At 38.6% G+C, this 21,604-nt stretch overlaps 2 protein-coding genes across 2 annotated transcripts in view; one reads left to right on the top strand and one right to left on the bottom strand.

The window, feature by feature from the left end:
- mrpl1 (mitochondrial ribosomal protein L1) overlaps positions 1–2,789 on the bottom strand; it is an 11,282-nt gene extending 8,493 nt beyond the window's left edge. The window contains exons 1-2 of the mRNA XM_010750831.3: positions 2,766–2,789; positions 721–829 (exon numbers count right to left, since the gene is read on the bottom strand). Of these exons, the coding sequence (XP_010749133.2) occupies positions 721–829; positions 2,766–2,789 (133 nt within the window). The remainder of the gene's footprint in view (positions 1–720; positions 830–2,765) is intronic.
- cnot6l (CCR4-NOT transcription complex, subunit 6-like) lies at positions 1,872–21,604 on the top strand. Its single transcript, XM_010750820.3, has 12 exons — positions 1,872–2,017; positions 4,986–5,107; positions 5,341–5,527; positions 7,337–7,422; positions 7,633–7,722; positions 7,879–7,947; positions 8,995–9,152; positions 10,888–11,042; positions 11,216–11,367; positions 12,860–13,087; positions 13,354–13,556; positions 15,458–21,604. The coding sequence occupies exons 2-12, from the start codon at positions 4,996–4,998 to the stop codon at positions 15,677–15,679; spliced, it is 1,662 nt and encodes a 553-aa protein (XP_010749122.2). The 5' UTR covers positions 1,872–2,017; positions 4,986–4,995; the 3' UTR covers positions 15,680–21,604.

The following is a 21,604-nucleotide window of genomic DNA, read 5'->3' as shown; positions in this document are numbered from 1 at the left end:
TGTTTAGTTTAGTGTCTCCAAAGCATGCACATTTGGGTTTATCTCTGCCAAACTGAAGCATCTAAATTTATATTGTTTGCATGAAACTGGAAATATTTGCTAATATTTACATGTAGAAAATCTGCCTGTGCCAATATTATTTTATCAAGGGTGCAGTGAGTTCACTGATTTACAACAAATAAAATGTGCTTTGCCAGTTTAAAGCTTGTGTAAACTTGTTTACTGGACACAACATGCCCCTAGTGCTGCTTTTAAGTTTACTACCAAAAGCACATTTCCCCAGTCTAGCCTAAAAAATATGTTAATTATAAATCATAAACAAGACATCTCTGGATGCCTGCAGGGATGCATGCTGTGAAAAGGTTGGTGTGGTTGTATTTGTGCTGTAACAGCTTCAATGACTGTGAGCAGGATGAAGAGCATGAAGTCAATCACGTTTTAATGGGAAAGCTGCAGCTGTCCATTAAAAAATGTTGTTTTTTAAATTTTATTTAGCCGAATGAAACGGGGAGTCTCGATACATCAGACATAATACATGTTTTGTTTTTCCATACGTCTCCTGTCGTTAGCTGCAGGCGAGCTAACCGGCTAAAATGACTGTTTGCCGTTTCACACAAAAAAGACGCCTCTGAGGATCAGCATGCACTTCTCTCAGTAAATACATGAGCTGATTAATTAGTGTGAGCGAGACCAAAGTTAATGACACAAAACAAACCTGACCTTTCAACACAGTCCGCGTGCAACCTGCCATGTCTGGGAAGGCCGCTAGTCCGTGTGAAAACAACGACAAGCGCTGAATAGTTCCGCCCGGGAGGTAAAACTGAATGGTCTGATATACCGATTCTTACTTATCTGAGTAAATGTTTAACTTATTTAAAATGTAATCATTTCACGAATCCAGTTGAAAACAAACTTGACTAAAGTTAAAATTGTATTGCTCCTTTAAATATATGCTGAATTTCCCAGTGGCTTCTAGATATACTAATTGATGATCTTCAATGCATGTATTTCTATATTATATGAAATAGATATTTAGATGGAGTTTAGTGGGACTTTTAATTAATACTTAATACAGAAAATGCTATTCACTACTCCTTTAAATGCTTTTCAATTAAAAGAAACAGTCGAATGACTATGACTATGACATGCATGACAGAAAAACCACAGGGAAAGACAGCTATGTGTAAACACCGCATTAAAAGTCAATGCGTTGTTTATGTACAAATGACAGTAAACAACGCATTAACAACATGTGGAAAATCAATGCGTTGTTTATGTGTTAACAATGCCTTTGAAACGCTTTGGGGGGGCAGCTAGTTTAAATATATGTGACTTTCAAAGCATTGTTTACATGTTGTTAATGTGTTGTTTAAACGTTGTTAACGGGTCATTAATACGTAATTAACGCATAAACAACACAATGATTTTTAATGTCTGAGATCTTTTTTTTAATGTGTGACCTCAGACATTAATTTCACATAATTCTGAGCCACTTGGTAAGTTCAAACAGGTGAGTGTTCAAACAGGTGAGTGTTCAAACAGGTGAGTGTTAAAACAGGTGAGTGTCACAAGTTCCCATTGGCTGATGAGCAGTAGGGCTAAACCATTTATGTATGCTGGGGGTTTCCTGGTACACTTTTTAACATGCTTATCACCTTCTTATTTCTTTGCCCTTGTCCAGTGACTCATTCAGTATATAGTAGAGGAGTGAAAAAAAATAGGTCATAGAAATAAAACTGTTTTACGTGGTAGGGTGTGTTATTTACACGTTAACGACGCGAGAAAAATCAATGCGTCTTTTACGCGTTGAACAACGCGTTGTTTACGTGTTGACGACGCGTTGAAAGTCGCGTACATTTGAACCAGCTGGCTTCCCGTACACGCACGGGTACGAGCGGAAGCCGCGTTTGTTGTTCTTCCTTCCGAGACGTTCAGGGTCTAAACGGGTTCAACAACCGTGTCTGCATGTCTCTACCAATTCACTCTATAAATCGTCTTCTACTGCCCCCGAATGAAGGTAATGTAAATCGGGACTTTGTTCTCATTCTGCGGACACTTTGTCCGAGCTGTCTCGGGTTAAATTTCACAGTTAGCCACGCTTTCATTTGGACCAACTCCGTCTCCCCCGCAGTTCGCCTCGGAGAGCCCGGGCGGCGTGCGCCCCGCAGCCGCTAGCCAAACAAATCCAGTGCCGTGCTTTAAAGCTCGCCGGGCGACTCTCCTGTTCACACTGTGTTTCGACGATATTTTACCAGTTACAACAGCTGACAGTGTAGAAGCAGACATACGGAGAGGGCGTGTTTAAGTCATTGTCAGGTGTGACAGCTGCTGAGCGGTGGGCCGAACTTCTCCTGAGCGGGCCCGTCTCCGTGCGGCGTTAACTTACGCGCTTGTCACTTTTGACATTAGAGCTATGTTTGGACACTCGCCTCTCAGCTGTTGGTGCAGTTCACATCGCTGCATTTTTTCCACTTACAAAAAAAAAACTCCCGCCTTGTTAATATAATAAATCTCCCGTTTCCAAAGCAACATATTCAGTGTTTGCCAAAATATTTAGCCTATCAGTGACAGCCCCCGGAGTCCTAATATGTAGATATCATGTCGGGCATGTGATGAAAGTCACAGTGGGCAACTTTAGTTTGGTGCCTGTCTCTGTATGGATGTGATAACCAGTGCCAGCAGGCCGTATATCTGTCCGCAGACGCTGCTGCCGCTTACTTGTGATCCAGTCGTGTGTAAACAGGTTATGTAAGTCTTCTCCAAACTTGTTCAACCCTGGCCAAGCTCATGGCGGCTGGATACATAATATAATGCGACCTGTTCTTTTTCTTTTTTCTTTTTTTTTCTTCCTCTACTCATATGAACACAGAGGTCAGTGGATAATAACAAAATCGTGGAATATTACATGTTTATTATATGTGTCTGTGACCCATACATGGGCAGCAGGCTGACAGCAAGCTCCTGCAGCTTCAAAAAGACAAGACTGCATGGGGTTACAGTGTGATATTTAAGTAATCTTTGAGTGAGCGACTTCTTTTTTTTTATGCATGTCAGTACTGCTTTCAAGCAATACTCATGTGTCTAGTAAAGTTGGTATAAAGACTAATTTATTTTTAGTCAGTTTAAGACACTTGCGCTGTAATGTAAGTTTGTAATTAATTGCATTAATCAGACTCTGAGGTGGTATCTTGTCTCATATTATGACGTAGATATTATACAAACACATCTGGTCTCAGTAGCATTCTCATGTTTGAATCCATCCTTTATGTTTACTTGCTTTGGTAAAGCAGCAGTGTGTGTTATATAATAATGTCATAAACACTCTGAGATGCAGAATTTCCCAGATACTTGCTTTGAAGTATAAGATTGGATCTTACATCCAAATTAGGTTCAAGACTGGCTCAAATTCTTTTTAAGTCTGAGTCAAAATAAAAGCGAATCAGGGTTTTTTTGTTTGTTTCTTTGCATGTTTTTGGTTGGTCCCATTTGTTTCTCTGCTCTGGCAGAGTTCAATAACTGTGACGTACAGGTTGACATTTTAAAATAGTTTGTGTCTCCGGTTGAGCTTGCTGATATTATTTAAACCAGCATCACAAAATTAATGGTAATATTTCCCCGGTATTGATTAATATCACCATTTGACAAATGTGTCTGTTATCCGAGTCCTAACACCAAAAAGAAAAAAAAATACAATATCATGCTGCATTGACACCTGACTTCATTTGATCATCATTATGTAATTTGTACTGAAAGTAATTTTGATCTTAGGGAGACAAATGAATCACCAAACTGTATTGAAGGTTGATTGTTACTCTTATTTGAGACTCTGGAGCTGCTGTGGTGGAGGTTTGTCAAATTGCAGCTGTTTGGTTGGATTGAAAACTTTAACATAAATCAACTGCTCTGGCCTCTAGATCAAAAGAATTAGTTCTGCCTGTATTTAGCGTGGACAGTCAAAATGAATTCCGTAAATCACACACCATCATCATACCGATTATTAAACAATCTACAACTTACTTCAGTCTCTGAGCTCTTTAGATAGACGCCAGTTTTCATTCCAGTGTGTCAGAACTGTCCTCCAGGTGCTTCCTCCAGGAGTTTGGCTGAGGTTGGTCCAGGCTTTTTGCAGATCTCAGGGTGTACTGGGGCCATCTGAGGTTGCTGAGGTCACTAACTCCACCAACTACTTAAAAAGTCAGACAATAATTTACGTAAATATTCTGATTCGTTAAAAAAGTAAATAGGCGGGATAATTTATGCAGGTGCCTGGAGAATCTGGAGAGCTTCCCATTCACTGAGACTCAGAGAAACAAAATCGACATCCTTGTCACAACCAGCCAATCGTTGGATGTTTATACCGATCCCTCTGAGAAGAAACTTTGGTCTGTTAATCGACTCTTCATGAGGAGTGAGGAGTTTTCTCTCACTGTGAATTGAATATATTTGGATTTTGGACTGGTGGCTGGACAAAACAGGCAATTTGAAGACTTTGCCTTGGATTGTTGGAAATTTAGATGGGCATTTTTCCAGCTATTTTTTGGGACATTTTACAGACAAACTCAGTATAATAGTCAAGAAAATAATTGGAAAATAAATCAATTATAAAAAGTTAGTTAAAGTAATTTGCAGCTTGGGCAGTCATGATATTAGAAAGATAAATGTAACCAGCCAAATTCATCTTAAACTTTTATTGTGTTACCTTTTTCCTTTTATTGTAAACAGTTTTTACGTTCAGTGTTACTCATTAAAATCTGTTATTGGGATCTAACAAACGTGTTGATCATTTTTTTTAATCCAGTGTGACACCATTGTGTATCACATCAAACAGAATGGTCACCCACTCATAGAAAAATAGCTCCATAGTACTACTAAATGTCCAAAACTTCCTTTGCCATCCACTGCCCTCTCAGTGCTGGCCAAAGAGTGTTTCTTGGTCTTAATCTGAGTTTAAACTAAAACTTCAGTGTTCTTTCTTTGTTTTTCAGATTAACAGGTATGCCAAAGGAAAAATATGATCCTCCAGATCCCCGTAGATGTTACACCATCATGTCAGCTGAGGAGGCGGCCAATGGGAAGAAGTCTTACTGGGCTGAGCTCGAGATATCTGGTCAGTCTAACTAGCTCTGTGTGTGCTTCCATAAAACATCCCACCTGATATCTTGAAGCACAGATGTGAGTCTGTACCAGCATTAGTCCCAGGAATGAAAATCACTAACATACTACTAAATAAATGTCTAAATATGTTTCATAGACTGAGGTAAATAGACGTACATACAGCACCTACGCACAAGCAGTGTCATTTTAAAGACACTCCATTGTACTCCTGTTTGTTTGACACAGGACGGGTGAGGAGTCTGAGCAGCTCATTATGGACGCTCACCCATTTGACGGCACTGCACATCAATGACAACAACCTAACACGCATCCCACCTGACATCGCCAAGCTGCCCAACCTGGTCTACCTGAACTTGTCATCCAATAAGCTCCGCAGCCTGCCCGCTGAACTGGGCAACATGGTCTCACTCAGGTAGGGTCACTGTAGTTCATGCTGTTCAGGAGAGTCCTAAGATACTTTCAGAGATTTTCAGACTCACATCAGATCCGTAGAACACAGAACTTCATCCACAGTGAAGTAAAGTTTCTGGAAATCCAATGATTGAAATTGATATATCTTTTCGATATATTAAGATTTACTGTGTAAACGGCGCAGTGTGTCCTCCAGGAAATGAGGTGGTAAACTCTGACTGCAACGGATTGAAACGTTCCTCCTGTTCATCCTGTAAGAGCTCCTGTGACAGAGGACAAAATCCTCGATCTCTGTTAAAGGTCCAGTGTGTCAGATTTAGGGTTCTATTAACAGATTATTACAGAAGCAGAATATAATATGCATAACAATGTTTTCAATTATTGTGTTTTTGTTAGCTTGGAATGAGTCTTTTATATCTAAAGACGCTCCATGTTTTTACAGTAGCCCATAACGGACTAAACACGGACTCCTCTGAAGTCCGGTAGCTGTTGTCAGTCACTGAAGTTCAGCAATTTACCGTTACAGACTTAAACAAATACTAAAGTGTAAGTGCATGAGTGGAAATAGGGAGGAAGGGCTTGAAAATATTGTAAATATTGTAAATATTGTATAATAGACAAGGTTGTAAAGCAAGAATGTAGTTTCTCCTTTACGCTAGGAAGGAGAGAGTTACACGAGGGGGGCATAATCAGCAACTCCATTGCTAGATACAGTTAAATCCTACACACTGCTAATGTCAGCAGTCTGAGTTCTACAAATCTAGTGGATATCTTCCAGCACAGAAACACTGTACAGGGAAACAAACAGGGAAGGGACAACAACAAAATCTTTGGAAGATTTCCTCTTGATTTGATGAACGCAAACTGCTGAAGTCTCACGTTGACTTGTTGACCTGAATGAGGACTGTGGATTTTGTCCCCCATTGCCTGAACAGGAGGAACCGTCTTTGTTTTAAAACAGACTTGTCGACTAAAAACCTTCCTATCCTTTTCAATACGTGGCTGCTTTGTCTGTGTGAGAGCCCTGTTCTGTATTTAGTTCATTTACTTTCACAGTGCAACTAGGAGCATTTATTTGAAACAAATGGTTGTGGTTTTGATGGTGGTAGATATGATAAGGATGTGTTGTGGGCTGTAAATATTGACAGAAGCATTGAAACTTTTAGACCAGATACCAGATGTAATGTGTGTACAGTCAAATGTAATAAATAATAAGTGAATAAGGATCATTGTTTCTGCTTCGTATGTCAACAATGTTTTTAGATATTTTTTTATTTGAACCTGGACAGAAACAAACCTTGCTGCCACACAGCATGTTTGCTGACATTTGTCCACCTGTTTGAAGTTTTACACAGAGAATTGAATTTCTTCATTCTACATCAGTCTAGGCTTTGTTTTGAAAAGTAAATAATTCAAATTTGATTCAAATGTCAAACATTTCCAAAGCATAGTGTGCTTTGGGAATGTTTGAAAAAGTCTTTCAAAAACACAATAATTAAAAACAGTTATCAAAGGCTCAGAAGAAGGAGGAGGATTATGAAATGTGTGGGTGAGAATAGATATCCTGCAGATCTTAGTAAAGCATCTCACCTCAAAACTGACAAACAAACAAATACAAAGATGACAAGCAAAGACACATTTTGACTGAAGACATAATTGAAGTGACAACAAAGGACCATGTGGGAGGAGATGTTTTGACAGTAGTAAAAGTGCATCCATGGCAAGGAATTACACATTGTTGGAGAAAGTTTGTGAATGTAAGAAAAGGCAGAGATGCAAAATACTGATATTTTCATAATATTTCTTGCAGGGAATTGCTTTTAAACAACAATCTTTTACGAGTTCTGCCTTATGAACTTGGGAGGCTTTTCCAGTTACAAACCCTGGGGCTAAAAGGTGAGTCTTCTATTTTATTATTACCTTTAATTTGAACCAAGAACATAAATGTATATTTTAAATTAAATTCTGATTGTTTGAAACTGCCACTGTCCATAAAATACAAGTGAAATCTGTCTGCAACCAGTCTTTATAAACTGATTGTAAAAGTGAATTATCCTGCTTTGCCTGTTATCTGATGTTTAAATTTGTTATATGATTGTTTTTCAGGAAACCCTTTGTCCCAAGACATCCTCAATCTGTACCAGGAGCCGGACGGAACCAGAAAGCTTTTGAACTACATGCTTGACAATCTTGCAGGTAAATGGCTCGGTCGCTTCACCTTACCACGCGACCGTTTATTGGAACTCATGCATAGTTAACCAGGGGCAACGCCGGTATATCATAACGGGTATGTATTGTGTTTGTCTCAGACAAGTGAGTGATTATCCCTAATTCCCCCTGCCCTGTTTGCAGTGCATCCAGAGCAGCTCCCCCAAAGACCTTGGATCACTCTGAAAGAGCGAGACCAAATGATCCCCACAGGTAAGTTATCGCATGTTCACCTCAACTTCTTCTTGGAGTAGAGATAATTCATTTTGTGATTGTGTCATTGTATGTCTATGTGAAACATATATTCTTTTAACTTAAAGCTGCGTCAGATTTTTATATAAAAAATGATTTCCCACTGATTTTTCCACTGATGGGAAATTTCATTTTAAAATGTTTCCTAAGCCCATGGTTCTGGTGGACAGGAGCCACTAACAAAATAAACCTGAAGTATCATGAGATATCATGAGAAGTGTATCTATGTAGCACTTTATATAGAAGTAAAAATGACTGAACTACTCATAACTCACTGGATCAGAAGTTATTGTTTTATTATCAGGAGACATAAGCCAAAAAATAAATAAAAAATGATGAACTGATCTCCCAAATAGTCCAGAAAAAGCAACCTTACAATTGTGTCTGATCTGCCAGGTTCGTAAACCTGAATGTACTGTGTTTAATTTACTGACATCACCTTATTGAAATTTGCTTTGGAAATCTTTGCGTCAAAAACACGTGTCAATATAAAACACCTACAAGCCAATTGGAGCAGTGATGTAAGAGGGTGTAGAGTTTCATTTAGTTGCCAAGAAGGATGCAACTCGCTCACAATCTCATTCTTTATTTATAGAGACCATTTAACACAACACAAGTTGCCCAGAATACTGGTTGCCAGAATATTGAAATGGCCCTTGAGTGTGTTTGACTTGTGGGAGCAGTCCTAAATAAGTTTGACCGCTGTCAGAAATAGAAACTCGTCACAGCTGATCTTTTTCCAGAATGCAAAATATTTCAGGTATAAACCTTTTGTCAAGTAATGAGAAGGAGAGGTGTGTTGAGTAAAATTCACATCCAGTTCTATCTAAAGTACAAACAGTGCATTAAATGTTTTAAGCGATAACAATAATAAATGTTTGTGTTGCGACTGTCTCAATGTCACTCATGCAGGTCAGCAAAGATCAGAGGAATCGGTTAAAACTTTATAGATAATCATTCAGTATTCTTGTACTTAATATCTCGTCTTCTCTTCCTCTTCTCCTGCAGCTGTGTTCACAGTCATGTGCTACAACGTGCTCTGTGACAAATACGCCACACGACAGCTGTATGGCTACTGTCCATCCTGGGCCCTCAACTGGGAGTACCGGAAGAAAGGCATCATGGAGGAAATCACTAACTGTGACGCTGACATCATCAGCCTGCAGGTAAATCAGGGGCTTCCAGTTTAAAGCGGACATTGCCTTAATGTTTCCCTTGTTACATTTGTGACTTCAGGCTGACTTACAGAGAAAAAGAAACAAATCAGAAAGTAATCAGAGCAGGAAAGAGAAAGAATTGCTTTGTGAGAGGTCGAAATGATATCTTCATATCAAGGGATAAGATAAGCCGGGTTATGGCGCTAGAGAAAAAGTAAAAGCATCACTAAACTCATCAGGATTCATCATCTTGGAACCATTTGTGTCTGTACTTTTTATACTAATCCATCTTGTAGATGTTGAAATATTTCACAGGATAAGTGAAAACTTTGACCTGCTGCTGACGCTCCAGGGAAAGTCAGAGGTACTTAGGTACAGAGGTAATTAGGATTCATTCTCTGGTGACTATAACATTTGATGGCAGTCTGTTGAATTGTTCTTTAGATATTCTAGTCTAGACTAAAGTGGTAATGTATTGAACCACACAGAACCCCAGCCTAACTTTTTAGAATAGAAGAGAGACTGTTTGGTTTTCTGTTAGGATCTGAAATAAAGCGTAGATTTACTAAGCACAACTAAGTGTACATGCTTTTGATTGGCTGTGATTGTAGCAGTTTACAGTCCTGTTTGAGCTCACTTGTGACCATTGGGCAGTTAATAAGTGAAAAAAAGGTTATTCCTGATTACTTCACAGCGGTTACATTCAGCACAAATAGACACAACTCCAGTACCGGCACTTAATTCAGCCTTAATGTAAAGAAGGTCTTCACTAACCGTCTCTCCATCCATCCACTGACTTCTCATGAGTGAGTGAGGACAATTCACTCGGTTTTCCTTGAGCACAAAGCTGATTTATTGAGTTGTTGAGTCAGTGCTGTAATTATGAGACTGTACTCTGTGCGGAGCTACTCCTCAGATCAATCCACAGCATCCAATCTTTCCCCTTCAACACAACAAGTCATTGTCTAGTAGATAATGGTAGCTGCTACTGATTCACTGTAGTCAGTTTGTTTTCCTGTCCCACTAATATAATTTTATAATTTCTCTTTAATTGTCCTATAAGGTACCTGGACATTTCAAGCTTCCATTATTCAAGGAGATTTAAGATTATTATATTCAATTCTCATATTTGGGGCCAGATTTGTTTAAAATTACATATATATTTTTTCCATTTTACATAAAACATTATGTAGCTAAACATTGGACAAACGCCCAAATCTTGAAATGAAAAGTTTTCAAAGTGGAATATTCAAAAGATAAAGATCAAGTTGACAAGTGAAAATGAAAACATTCATTCATTCTTGGAACATGATTCATGTCTAAAAAAAAATCTTGTTGATATCGGTTAATCTTTCCCACGAGAAAGGCTTTTGTTTGTTTTGCTTGTATGGGACGGTCTCTTCAGGAAGGAGCAGCCTCATATGGATTCGAGAATTTGAGGAAATTATATTTGTTTGTTTGATGTGGTAGAATAAATACTTTGAGGTATAAAAATCTATGTGTTTATGCATTGTCATGGTTACTAACCCTTCCACCCTACTGTGGGGTCTGTTTCTGGGTATCTGTATTTTACTTTTTTTAAACCTTAAATAAAATACAACAGAGACAGTCCAAAGGATGTTTATTTATTTAAATAGAGACTGACCTGATGATTACACTTGACCCTGGTGTCACAGTTACTAACCTCTTCACATACATTTCATTGACTCTTTTAGATGACATTTCTTGCCCTGTGTGTCTGCAGGAGGTGGAGACAGAGCAGTACTACACTTTGTTTCTGGAAACACTAAAGGAGCGCGGCTACGACGGCTACTTCTGTCCAAAGTCTCGTGCCAAACTGGTTTCTGAACAGGAGAGGAAACATGTGGACGGCTGCGCTGTGTTCTTCAAGACAGAGAAGTGAGTTTAGGAGCTTATCCAAGAATGTTTCTGGTTGAATTAAGCAATATTTATAGAGTCTCTACAGAAACTGATTTGAAACTAACGACCACATTGTGGTGACTACAATTTTTAAAGTCCCTTAACATCTGCACTCCATGGGTATTGATGCTGCTTTGTGATTGTTTCTGCAGGTTTACTTTAGTCCAGAAACACACAGTGGAGTTCAATCAAGTGGCCATGGCCAACTCTGAGGGCTCAGAGGTCATGCTGAACAGAGTGATGACCAAAGACAATATCGGGGTAGCCGTTCTGCTCGAGGTCAACAAGGACATGTTCTCTGGGGGTAAGAACAGACAGAGTCACTCCATGAGCATCATCCAAAACAGATGATGTGATGGTACGATGGTATAATATGATGGTAATGGCACTATAGTTTGTCTTGTTGTGTTACTCCCAAAAACATTCCTAGTCCACCAATGTGGTACAAAAACGATATAACCCACTGTGGACGTAACTATATATAATATACCTTTATCAATCAATTTGTCAGTTATGAATAAATGTATATTATATAACATGTCAGAAATCATTTTAAAAGTCCTTTTTTGCAGCCACCATAGGCGAGTCGTACACAGTACAAGTAGATGCAATCTGCAACCTCACCACTTGATTCCACTAGTCCTTTAATGATTCATCTATTATCAGATTTGTTTTCTGTTGAACAATTATTCAACTAATAATTTTTACACATATTTATTGACAATCTGGTCAGTCTTTACAGTACATGTCAACGGACACGCACACATTTCTAACTCTTAAGTTTAATAGTTAAAAAAGACCATACATAGAGTTATCATTAATGTGTAACATATACATGAATCCATCCACCAAACAGTGTAGCCATATATAAATCAATAACTTTGTTGTCTTTATGAATGTTGTACACTTTATAAGCAGCAATCCACAAAGATATTTACCAAATCAATCAAAGTAACATCAAAGGAATAATCTGTAGTAATGAGTTTGTGCCACAAGGAGTCACTAGTGGCTTTGATTAGGAATCAATACAATCCACTAAATGTCGTGGTGGTAAAGGTGTTGAAGATGTTTAACAGGTGAGTTCTGTTGTGGTTTTGAACATATCATATTTTCAGTATGTATCAGTGCATTCATTAAACCTTGTAGTGAATACAGGACATGTATTTAGACACTGACCACACATGTACAATGGTCACTCACATTATGTAAATCCTTCTCTTCCTTGTATTTTTATTTTGTTTTGCTGTCTCCGCACTTCTTTAGTTCCTAAAGTTGCACCAGAGCTCTGTGCTTTTTGTAACCAAAATAACCCCCAGACATTGTCAGGTTTTATTTTATTTGGTGGTTTGCGGTGTTGGGGGACTTTTTGACTCTAATTTTGAAAAAAAAAAAAAAAAAAAGTTTCAGGTTTTGATTTTTCATCCTTTTTGGATTTTTTTTTAATTTCTCATCCCACCTAAACAATTAGTTTAAAACGTTATACTTCTCAGAGAGCAGTCATACTGGATTTTTTTTTCTTTTTTTTTTCAGCCTTTTCAAGCTTTTATTGGATAGAGACAGCTGAAGAGTGACAGGAATTTGGGGAGAGAGAGATAGGGAAAGACATGCAGAAAAGGGCCACAAGTCGGATTCGAACCCTGGGCCACTACGGCTAGGACTGAGCCTTTGTACATGGAGTGGATGCTCTACCAACTGAGCTAAACAACATCCCCATACTGGACTTTTACACTCTTCTTTTCACTCCTTCATTGGCTGCATATCTGTTGAATAATCCCATTTTTCTTCTCTGTTTTCAGGCATGAAACCACCACAAGAGAGGCAGCTGATCCTGGTGGCCAATGCCCACATGCACTGGGACCCTGAGTACTCGGATGTCAAGTTGATCCAGACCATGATGTTCCTGTCGGAGCTGAAGAGCATTGCTGAGAGAGCCTCGGGCTCCGTGGCGACCGGTTCGCCGACCTCCGACCCATCCTCCATCCCCATTGTCCTGTGTGCTGACCTCAACTCCCTGCCCGACTCAGGTAGGACTTTTCAGAAACCTCTGCTAACTTTTCAGTTTCTGATTCAGTTTTTTAGTCTTATTTGATGGAAATGTTGTATGTTGGCATTAGGATCTCATTGTTGGATAAATTTGTATCTAATAATTTTGTTCGCTCAATGTGATTCTATGAGAAGAGAAACACGTTCTTTATTTTGAAGGCAGTGTCATAGTTTTATAAAATAAGAGGTATGTTTCTGGTCAATGTGATGAACCTTCACAATCAAATTTTGCCACTGTATGATCCAGGTGTGGTGGAATACCTGAGCAATGGAGGAGTAGCTGAGAACCACAAGGACTTCAAGGAGCTACGCTACAATGAATGTCTGACCAACTTCAACTGCAACGGCAAGAACGGCAACTCAGACGGAAGCATCACACACAACTTCCAGCTGAAGAGCGCGTACGACAGCAATCTGATGCCTTACACCAACTACACATATGACTTCAAGGTAAAAAACCTCCTGAAGGCGTTACACGTTGTAAATACCCAATTTTCTCATTATTTTTTGATGCGTCTTGTACAAATTTAGACTTCTGGATCTCTTCATCACAAGCTGCCATTGGTCTCCATTAATTTATGTTAGATAGCAAATCAACTCGCAGTTTCTTGGCTTTATTAAATTACACAACTCAAGCAAGTTTTAAACATCTGCTAACAGATTTTCAGATTGCATAAAAATGGAAATCTGTGGATGACTGGAACAATAAAAATAAATAAAATGGCATGTTTTGTAAAATGGTTAGCATTTGCAAAACATGCCAATGTGTTTTCTAATAATTGGGATAAAACATGTTAAACCACTGATAGTTCACTGCAATGTTAGAATTAGCTACATTTTTCAACCAAAAATTTTTCTTAAATTAAAAGACAGAATTAATTATTTTTGTCACTTTTCACTGAAGCTGAATTTTTGATGCACAGGGCCAAAATTCAAAGTATTGTTCAACCTGGAGTATAGTTACAAACATTTGGTCAAATGGAGCATCACATTAAAGGACATACAATGATGAGTGGTTAATCCAGCTAATGTCATACATTATTTGCCATTAGATAGATTCGCATATGTGGAATGTTTCATATCATTTTTGTCGTGGGAGAGCTGAGTTAGAATGGAAAACCCAGAACATGTCACTTTATGAGCTACAAAACTGTTATTGAGTCTGCACTTCCCTTTTGATTTACTGTATCTTGTGGTTTTTGCGTTGGTACCTAATGAGTCATACAGGCATTTGTCATTTGTTTTTTATGCTCCTAGTTTTTGTAACAACATTTTTGGACTTCCCCGACTATCTTCCACAAACTTTTAACATGCAGAGATTCTTACAGGAACAGTTCATCTCTACTCAATGCATCCTTAATTTGATGTTTGGCTCCTTTTGGAACTTCAGGAACAATCAACGATTTGCTGTTTTGTGTTAAAGTTCATTTTTCTTTGTAGCACATTACTTTAATTCTACAGATGCGCCATCAGTGTACAAATAGTCACCATGGATGACTCATGGTTGATAAGAGAAGTAGATCGAAGTGAGTCTGGCTCAGTGTGTGAATATCCACCATGCACAGTCACTTGTATGAGTCATCAACGTTATCGAAAGGCAGATTATAAGCAGGTGCACAACAGGCGAGTGGATGGCAGAGTTCATGCTGTTTGTCCTTCCTCAGCAAAATATCTTGAAAGAAATGATCCTGACCGAGTCTTACAAATTAGAACATTTTATTTGAACATTCTAGAGTTCTCAGACAGGGTACAGGATTTTTTTCTCATCATTTGTCCTATGGTGGATTTTCCGGCACGTGTCCCTCCAGATTTAGCTAAAAGTCATCTTTTATACAGTATGAATATGTCTTTGGGAGACGGTTTTGGAAACCAGTACTGAAGACATACAAATTGAGGATGTGTGCCCTCTGCGATATCAAATGTTTCAATAGTTCTTTGTCCACAGGACAATGTATCATATCAGATGACATTATTTTTGGAAATACACTTCTTTGCAGAGCGTTAGATGGGAACTCTGATACTACTACGTGTCTGTGCACTAAATATGAAGCTACTGCCAGCAGGCAGTTTGCTGACAGCACCTTAGCACAGAACTAGAAACAAGTAATTATTCTGTATTTAAAAAAATAAATATTTTTTTCTATTAAAATTCTATTTCTTGGTCAGGAGCAGTAACTGTTTGTTACCTTCAGACAGAGCTAGGCTTGCAGTTGCCCCTTGTTTCTAGTCTTTATGCTTAGCTAAGCTAACAGTCTCTGTAGCTTCATGTTTAGCGTACATAAATCAGTGCAATCACACAAATAGACACCCAGCCCTAAAATTGATAACACATGATGTCTTTGTGTCTGCAGGGCGTGATCGACTACATCTTCTTCTCCAAGACCCACATGAGCGTCCTGGGCCTGATGGGACCACTGGACAGCCAGTGGCTCGTCGACAACAACATCACCGGCTGCCCCCACCCCCACATCCCCTCGGACCACTTCTCCCTGCTGGCCCAGCTGGAGCTGCAGCCTCCCCCACCCCCCCCGCTCAACCCTCTCAATGGGCTGCACCTGCCAGTCCACAGGTAGTGCAGCCCGAGAGAGTCCCACCCACCCTTCTTACCTTACCTTGAAACACTGTCCTCCCCCATCCCCCCCCAGCTTTATACAGGACCCTGTACAGTTTACTGATCATATTAAAACTCAGACACCATCCGAACCCTCCAATCCTAAGACACATCTACCCAAAAGGAGTGAAGTATTCGCCCGTTTGTTGGCCCCTTTTGTGTTTTTGCACACTTTAAATGTTTGATTTTATTTTACTTTTTCTTTCTCCCCTTGAAAAGGCTTGATACCAAATGTTGGGCTTGGGATGAAGTTGCTATGGTGACCCCCAATGTCTTTTTTTTTTTGCCTTTGATATGATCACAACTACTTGTAGATTCTGCTCCTACAACAACAAACCTTAACTTAAACCCTCTCAACTTTTTAAAGATCAGTCTGCCACACAAATGTCAGCAGAGTAGCTGAATTTCAATTGAACTGTGTTTCTTTTCTCATTTCACACAGCTGTGAAATAATCTTTTTTAGAGCAAAAACATAACGTAATATTAATGTTGCAACCACAACATGCAATGTATGTTGTGTTAAAGTCACAGTCTATAGAACTGGAACCTGCAATCACTTTCAAATTAACTGACAGTTGATTTTAATAAAAGGAGTAACACTACAAACAACTAAATCAAAGTAAGGAATGTTGTACGAGGATGTGAAAGGCTTGTTTACATCAGTATTTTTTTGTTAACACAGGTCCATATTTTCAATTCTGATCAGCTGAGAAACACCAACACACTTAATTTAGCTGCATGTGAGTAAATATGTGTAATTTTTAAGGTTAAAAATTACTGATTGGGTTGTTTTTAAAAGTAATATAATGTGATTGTAACACAAAATTGGTGTGTATCATATGGGGAACGGAATATGAAATCATCTTGTGTCACAGCGGCAGGTCTCGTGAATTTTTGGTCACATAACAGCACTGATAATATTGATGACGGATTGTTTTAGGGGGCTTTCAGATTGACACTTGCCTTGTGGGAAATAATAGACACTATGTACTTGTCTATCAAGTCTTTTTTCTGGATCCCATTTGGGATTATGTTTCCTGGTCCAGTTTTTAAAAAACCTGAAAAGGAATTAATTCTTCTTGCAAATCTCAACCTGAAAGCCGGCCTCGCGGTGCTGTGGCATGTTACTGAACTGCTGCATTCACTTCTATGAATTTCTACTTCTATAATACGGGTCTTGTACCTCTCTTTGATCATTACTAAATATTTGACTTGCAGAGGTACTTGCAGGAGGTTCAGTCTTGGCCATTTCATGCTCACCATAGTTCAAAAGATGCAACTTGCAAGATTTCTGCGGTACTAGAGAGTAATAAACAAAAATAATGAATGCAGGCCAAATGAGTGCTCAAATCCCAAATTTAAGCACTACAAACAAATTAGCCCCCTCCTCTTTCAGAAAAAAAAAATAGGATATTAAATAAATTCGTAACACAATCCTGACCAACAATGCGCGTTATACTCTATTAGCTCTGTTTAGCTTCTGGAGTTGTGCTTTTGAACACCTACGGTCTTAAAAAAGAAGAAAAGATCACCTGACAGGCCAAAGAATCTCTACACAATGAGTGACTTATGCTCCATCGATAAAATGATAATATTTATTTATTGGTGCCAGAGAAAAAAATAAACTTCCTGAGAAGAATCTGCTAATGATTCGTGACCAGGAGCCGAATGTATTTACCAAAGGCTTACTATGAAATTGGTTGTTGGAGCCTCTTAATGCCAGATTCCTGTGGACTTCAAACTTTGTATATTTATGTCAGATGATTAGAACTAATAGCCCTTTATGTAAGTTGTAACTCAGGGCTATGCTATGCATCCAGCAGTACCTCTAAAACGAAAGACTCTGAGTCGCATCGTACGAGCAAAACCAAACAGGAAGCTATCGTTCTGAAAATCCTTTATAAGCACAGGTAATGTATGTACTTGCATACATATGTGTTGTTGTTGTAGAAGTCCCACGTCTTTGTGCATTTTTGATGCAAACTGCTGCTGCTGCTCTTTTTTGCTCCATTCCCAAAAAATATCTTGGGGAAAATCAAATGTCTCATTTCTGAGTCATCAGATAAAATTTGTTTTGAGACACTTTGAAGTTTTAAAACATTGTCACTTGGTTTTGTTGTAAGTGTGGGATCAACATAATAAATGAATGCAGGGGTTGGACTGGGTATCAATATTTGCGCTAATATGATACACTACCTGAGTTTTATTACTAATGCAAAAAACAATATATTTTATCAAAATTTTGAAAAATTCTAATAAGAAATTGAGAAAATAAACAGATTTCCTACAAAGGCCCGTTTGTTCTGTACAAAGCCGGACTTCTTAAATGTTTAATGCCATCTAAAGGAGTGGCTCCAAATGTTGAGGTTGGGTCATGAGACAAAAAAACTGGGTAGCAAACAAGAAAAACATAAACTATGTTTATTTTGAGACTTTATGTAACCTGCAAAATGTGGCCACACTGGGACATGACCTGTATGAAGGGGTCACAAGCAGAGATAGTCGGGAACCACTGGTGTAAATCAGTCATACAACTACTTTGCTGGAAGTAGAATGCAGTCTTAAATTAGAAACATCTTGATTTCAATCAGGAACAGTCTGATGTTATTACAGGTTTAGTTAAAAATATCCAAATAGAATCTGATCAAACATTTGACACCAGCTTTCGGTCCTTGAAGTTTTTCGATACTCAGTGCAGCAGACTTTTTGATTGGCACAGAGAAATGGTGAGCTTTGATACCCAGCCCTATCTATGCAGGGGGACTCACTGAGTTTAACATATCTGAATATTAAACCCTGACAGTCTTTATATTCAATTAGTTAAATTAGTCATAGAAGTCGCTCTGTTAAGTTTGAAAAGAAAAGCCATAATTTTGGGTTAAATGGTGTCTGCACCACATGATACCCTGTAACCTCAGCTTTAAACCACCGGCCTGGACAGGCACTATCTGCTTTTGCTTTATTTGCACATGATTTGTTGCTAATGCTAACAGATACACCTCCAGTTTTGGTGGAGTTGATGAAGTCTATCTTAGTGAGCATTTTGAGGCCTATACTTCACTCCTAAACTCACCTCACTGGGTTTTCTGATTTTGTACAACAGCTGTGCGTAAATTAAATTGCCTTTGATGACAGGGCGTCTTTCACATCTGTGAGGGGAATGTACCATTTCCTGATAAAGGGGCGTATTTTTTCTCATAAATCAAAGATGTACTTGTACTTTTTTTCTTTGCCCAGTGCACTAAGATCTCATATGTGAATTCAATCTCCACCTGTCTCTGATACTCTTGTTGAGGCAAAACGTCTCTGTCCAACTTTGTTTTTGAACTACGGGCATTTTCTGTCTCTAACATGCAGTCTTTCAATTGGTACTTTGTACAATTCAGTATTACAAAGTTTTTGAGAAAAAAGATAAATGTTCTAGGTTTAAAAGCAGTTTGTGTTGATGGCTTTTATTTCTCCAGTGCACATTTAAGTGTCCGCTCAAAGCTTTTCACGCTCTGTAAGGATGCTTAAGCAAAATTATTTTTGGTTTCTTCCTCTTTGTTTTTGATGTTTTCCCAAAAAAATGGTTTTGCAGATCCCTTTCACGTTTCCCTTCACACACATCATCCAACATCCACAGCCATTTCTTTTACTTTCTCCACGATAATACACAACTATCACTAACTATAAGCATTTGTTAATTTTGTCTCTGTAGAGCGCACTTCACATACTTTTTCTACAAACAACGTGCCTAGTTTGTACAATTTCTCCAACAGCAGCACTGCCCATGAGACCAAGACGCTCAGAGATTAACCCAGCGCCATCATCCAGCCATCCGTCCATCAATCCATCAGTGCTTTCATCCCTTCAGTCCTTCCTGAACCAACATTTAGGGATGAGATCATGAGGACTTGAAACTGAGGAATCATTGCTCACCTCAGACTGGTTTCTGGTTTTTTTCTTTTTTATCCATAACATCAAGTCATTTCTACCAGATATCTGGGATGCACACTCACTTGTTTGTAGTTTTTCTGGTGAGTTTTATGTTTAATTGTTTTTTTTTTTTTTTTGTTTTTTTGCAGTTTTTCTCTGCAAAGTGGTTGCTGTATCTTACACAGGATTATCACGACCATCATCGCATGCGATTTCTGAATGTAAAAATTCTGTTGTTGAATTTCTGTCCCTGGTTTGTTGAAGGAGGGGAAACGTTCTTCCACTGTTAAGTTCATGATTTGATTCTGATTTTACACCAGTGTGGTTGCTACATGAAGTTGTTAAGATGCCCAGCAGTGCTTACTAGGGAAAAATGGGGATTATCTGACAAATGGTTTGCTGTCTTTTATCTGCTAGGACTGGTCACTGCATCTAAACCAGGAAACGTGAATTTAAAGGATGCTGCATGAATGTTTTCTTCCCAGTGTATTAACCTGTAAACAGTGATGTGGAAAATGAATTTTAAAATACAACAAATGCCAAATAAGTCTGATAAGAACCAGATTAGGCACAATTTGAATTTAGTTGATAGAACTAGTATATCATGAATATTTTCAGTACATTTTGACATAGTCTTTTTGTTTATTCACAATACTGACCACAGGTTCATGCACTGGTTCATTTGCTGGAATGAGGCCATGATACAATTAATTGATACCATAAGGTTTGGACTAGAAAGAGAAAAGGCAACAACTTCATTGTCAAAACGGTCGATCAGTTTGGCAATCGCAAAACAATTTTCAGTTTGAGTTTCTCTGTCATTTAAAGTTTTAATTTGAAGAGTGACAAGAATAAGAAAGGCCAGCTGTTACTTCTGGGAGCATTCCTAGAAAAAGTATTTTAAAGTTGCTGCCTTATAGCAACTTAAAGCAAATTTGTTTCATTCATGTGTAATAAGTAAAGTGAAACTGGGTGAGGATCCTCAGCCACCAGCAGTCACCAACAAAGGTGCTACCTTATTTCTCAAGAAGATTTTAAAGGACTGCACTTACACTTGTTTTATGTAACAACGGTGTTAAGTTTCTGTTATTAGACTCCAGACAAGCAGCTCTTCACCACATTGGTTTTCAATCTAACCAAATGTCACCACAGGCAGGAGGAAGCGAACGAGCAAGCGTTTGGTTGGAATGAAAACTGTGGTTGAGAGCTGCTATACTTTAGTAGTGTGAAAGCCAAAGTATGCGTCGTGTCTGACAAACAAATGTCAAAAGGGTGCAAAACTGAAGCGACACAAGTTGCCGTTCGCCTGCGAGGATGAGTGGAAGTTTTTCTAACGTAGGTGGCGGTGCTGACTTTGTTGTTTTCCTCTGAAAAAAGAAAAAAATACAGATCTATCCTTTGCAGATATCCTGTTGACTTGTTCTCTGAAGTTTTCAGGGCCCGAACATGTATAAATAAATAGCCAAATGAAAAGATTTAAATATTTAAAACAAGTAAAAGGCACCAAGTTACCTCCTTAAAAGCCTACGTTAGAAACTAATGGCGTGGGATTTGGAACAAGCAGGCATTCAGAAAGCAGGGGGTGTAATGAAAGATGTTATTGTACTATGGGCTGCTTGACTAGGAAAAGAAAAAAATAAAATCAAGATGATGAGATGATGACACCTGAAGCAGCGGAGGGTTTCATCCACACACAAAAAAAAAGTGATTTTGTCGAAACCAACTGATGCCTTGGGTCGGCTCTGGCACAAACCAGAGCTCTTGTGTGTATGGAGAGAATTTCTTGTGTAGAAGCAATGATATTTATATTGAAGGGGGGGACTTCTACAAAGGCTACAGCTGTATTTATTATGTGAGCAGTTACACCTCAGTTGAAACCAAACATGCTCAACAGCACTTGTATCATCTCTTCACACAAAGCACCAACTCTCCCCCACCTCCTGTAGGCAATAAATGTCTTTTTTGAAGA

This window comes from Larimichthys crocea, chromosome III (assembly GCF_000972845.2).
Source record: "Larimichthys crocea isolate SSNF chromosome III, L_crocea_2.0, whole genome shotgun sequence".
In the NCBI taxonomy this organism is placed as follows: domain Eukaryota; kingdom Metazoa; phylum Chordata; class Actinopteri; family Sciaenidae; genus Larimichthys; species Larimichthys crocea.
The sequence above is the reverse complement of the archived record's forward strand: the minus strand, read 5'-3'. Positions and strand labels throughout refer to the sequence as shown.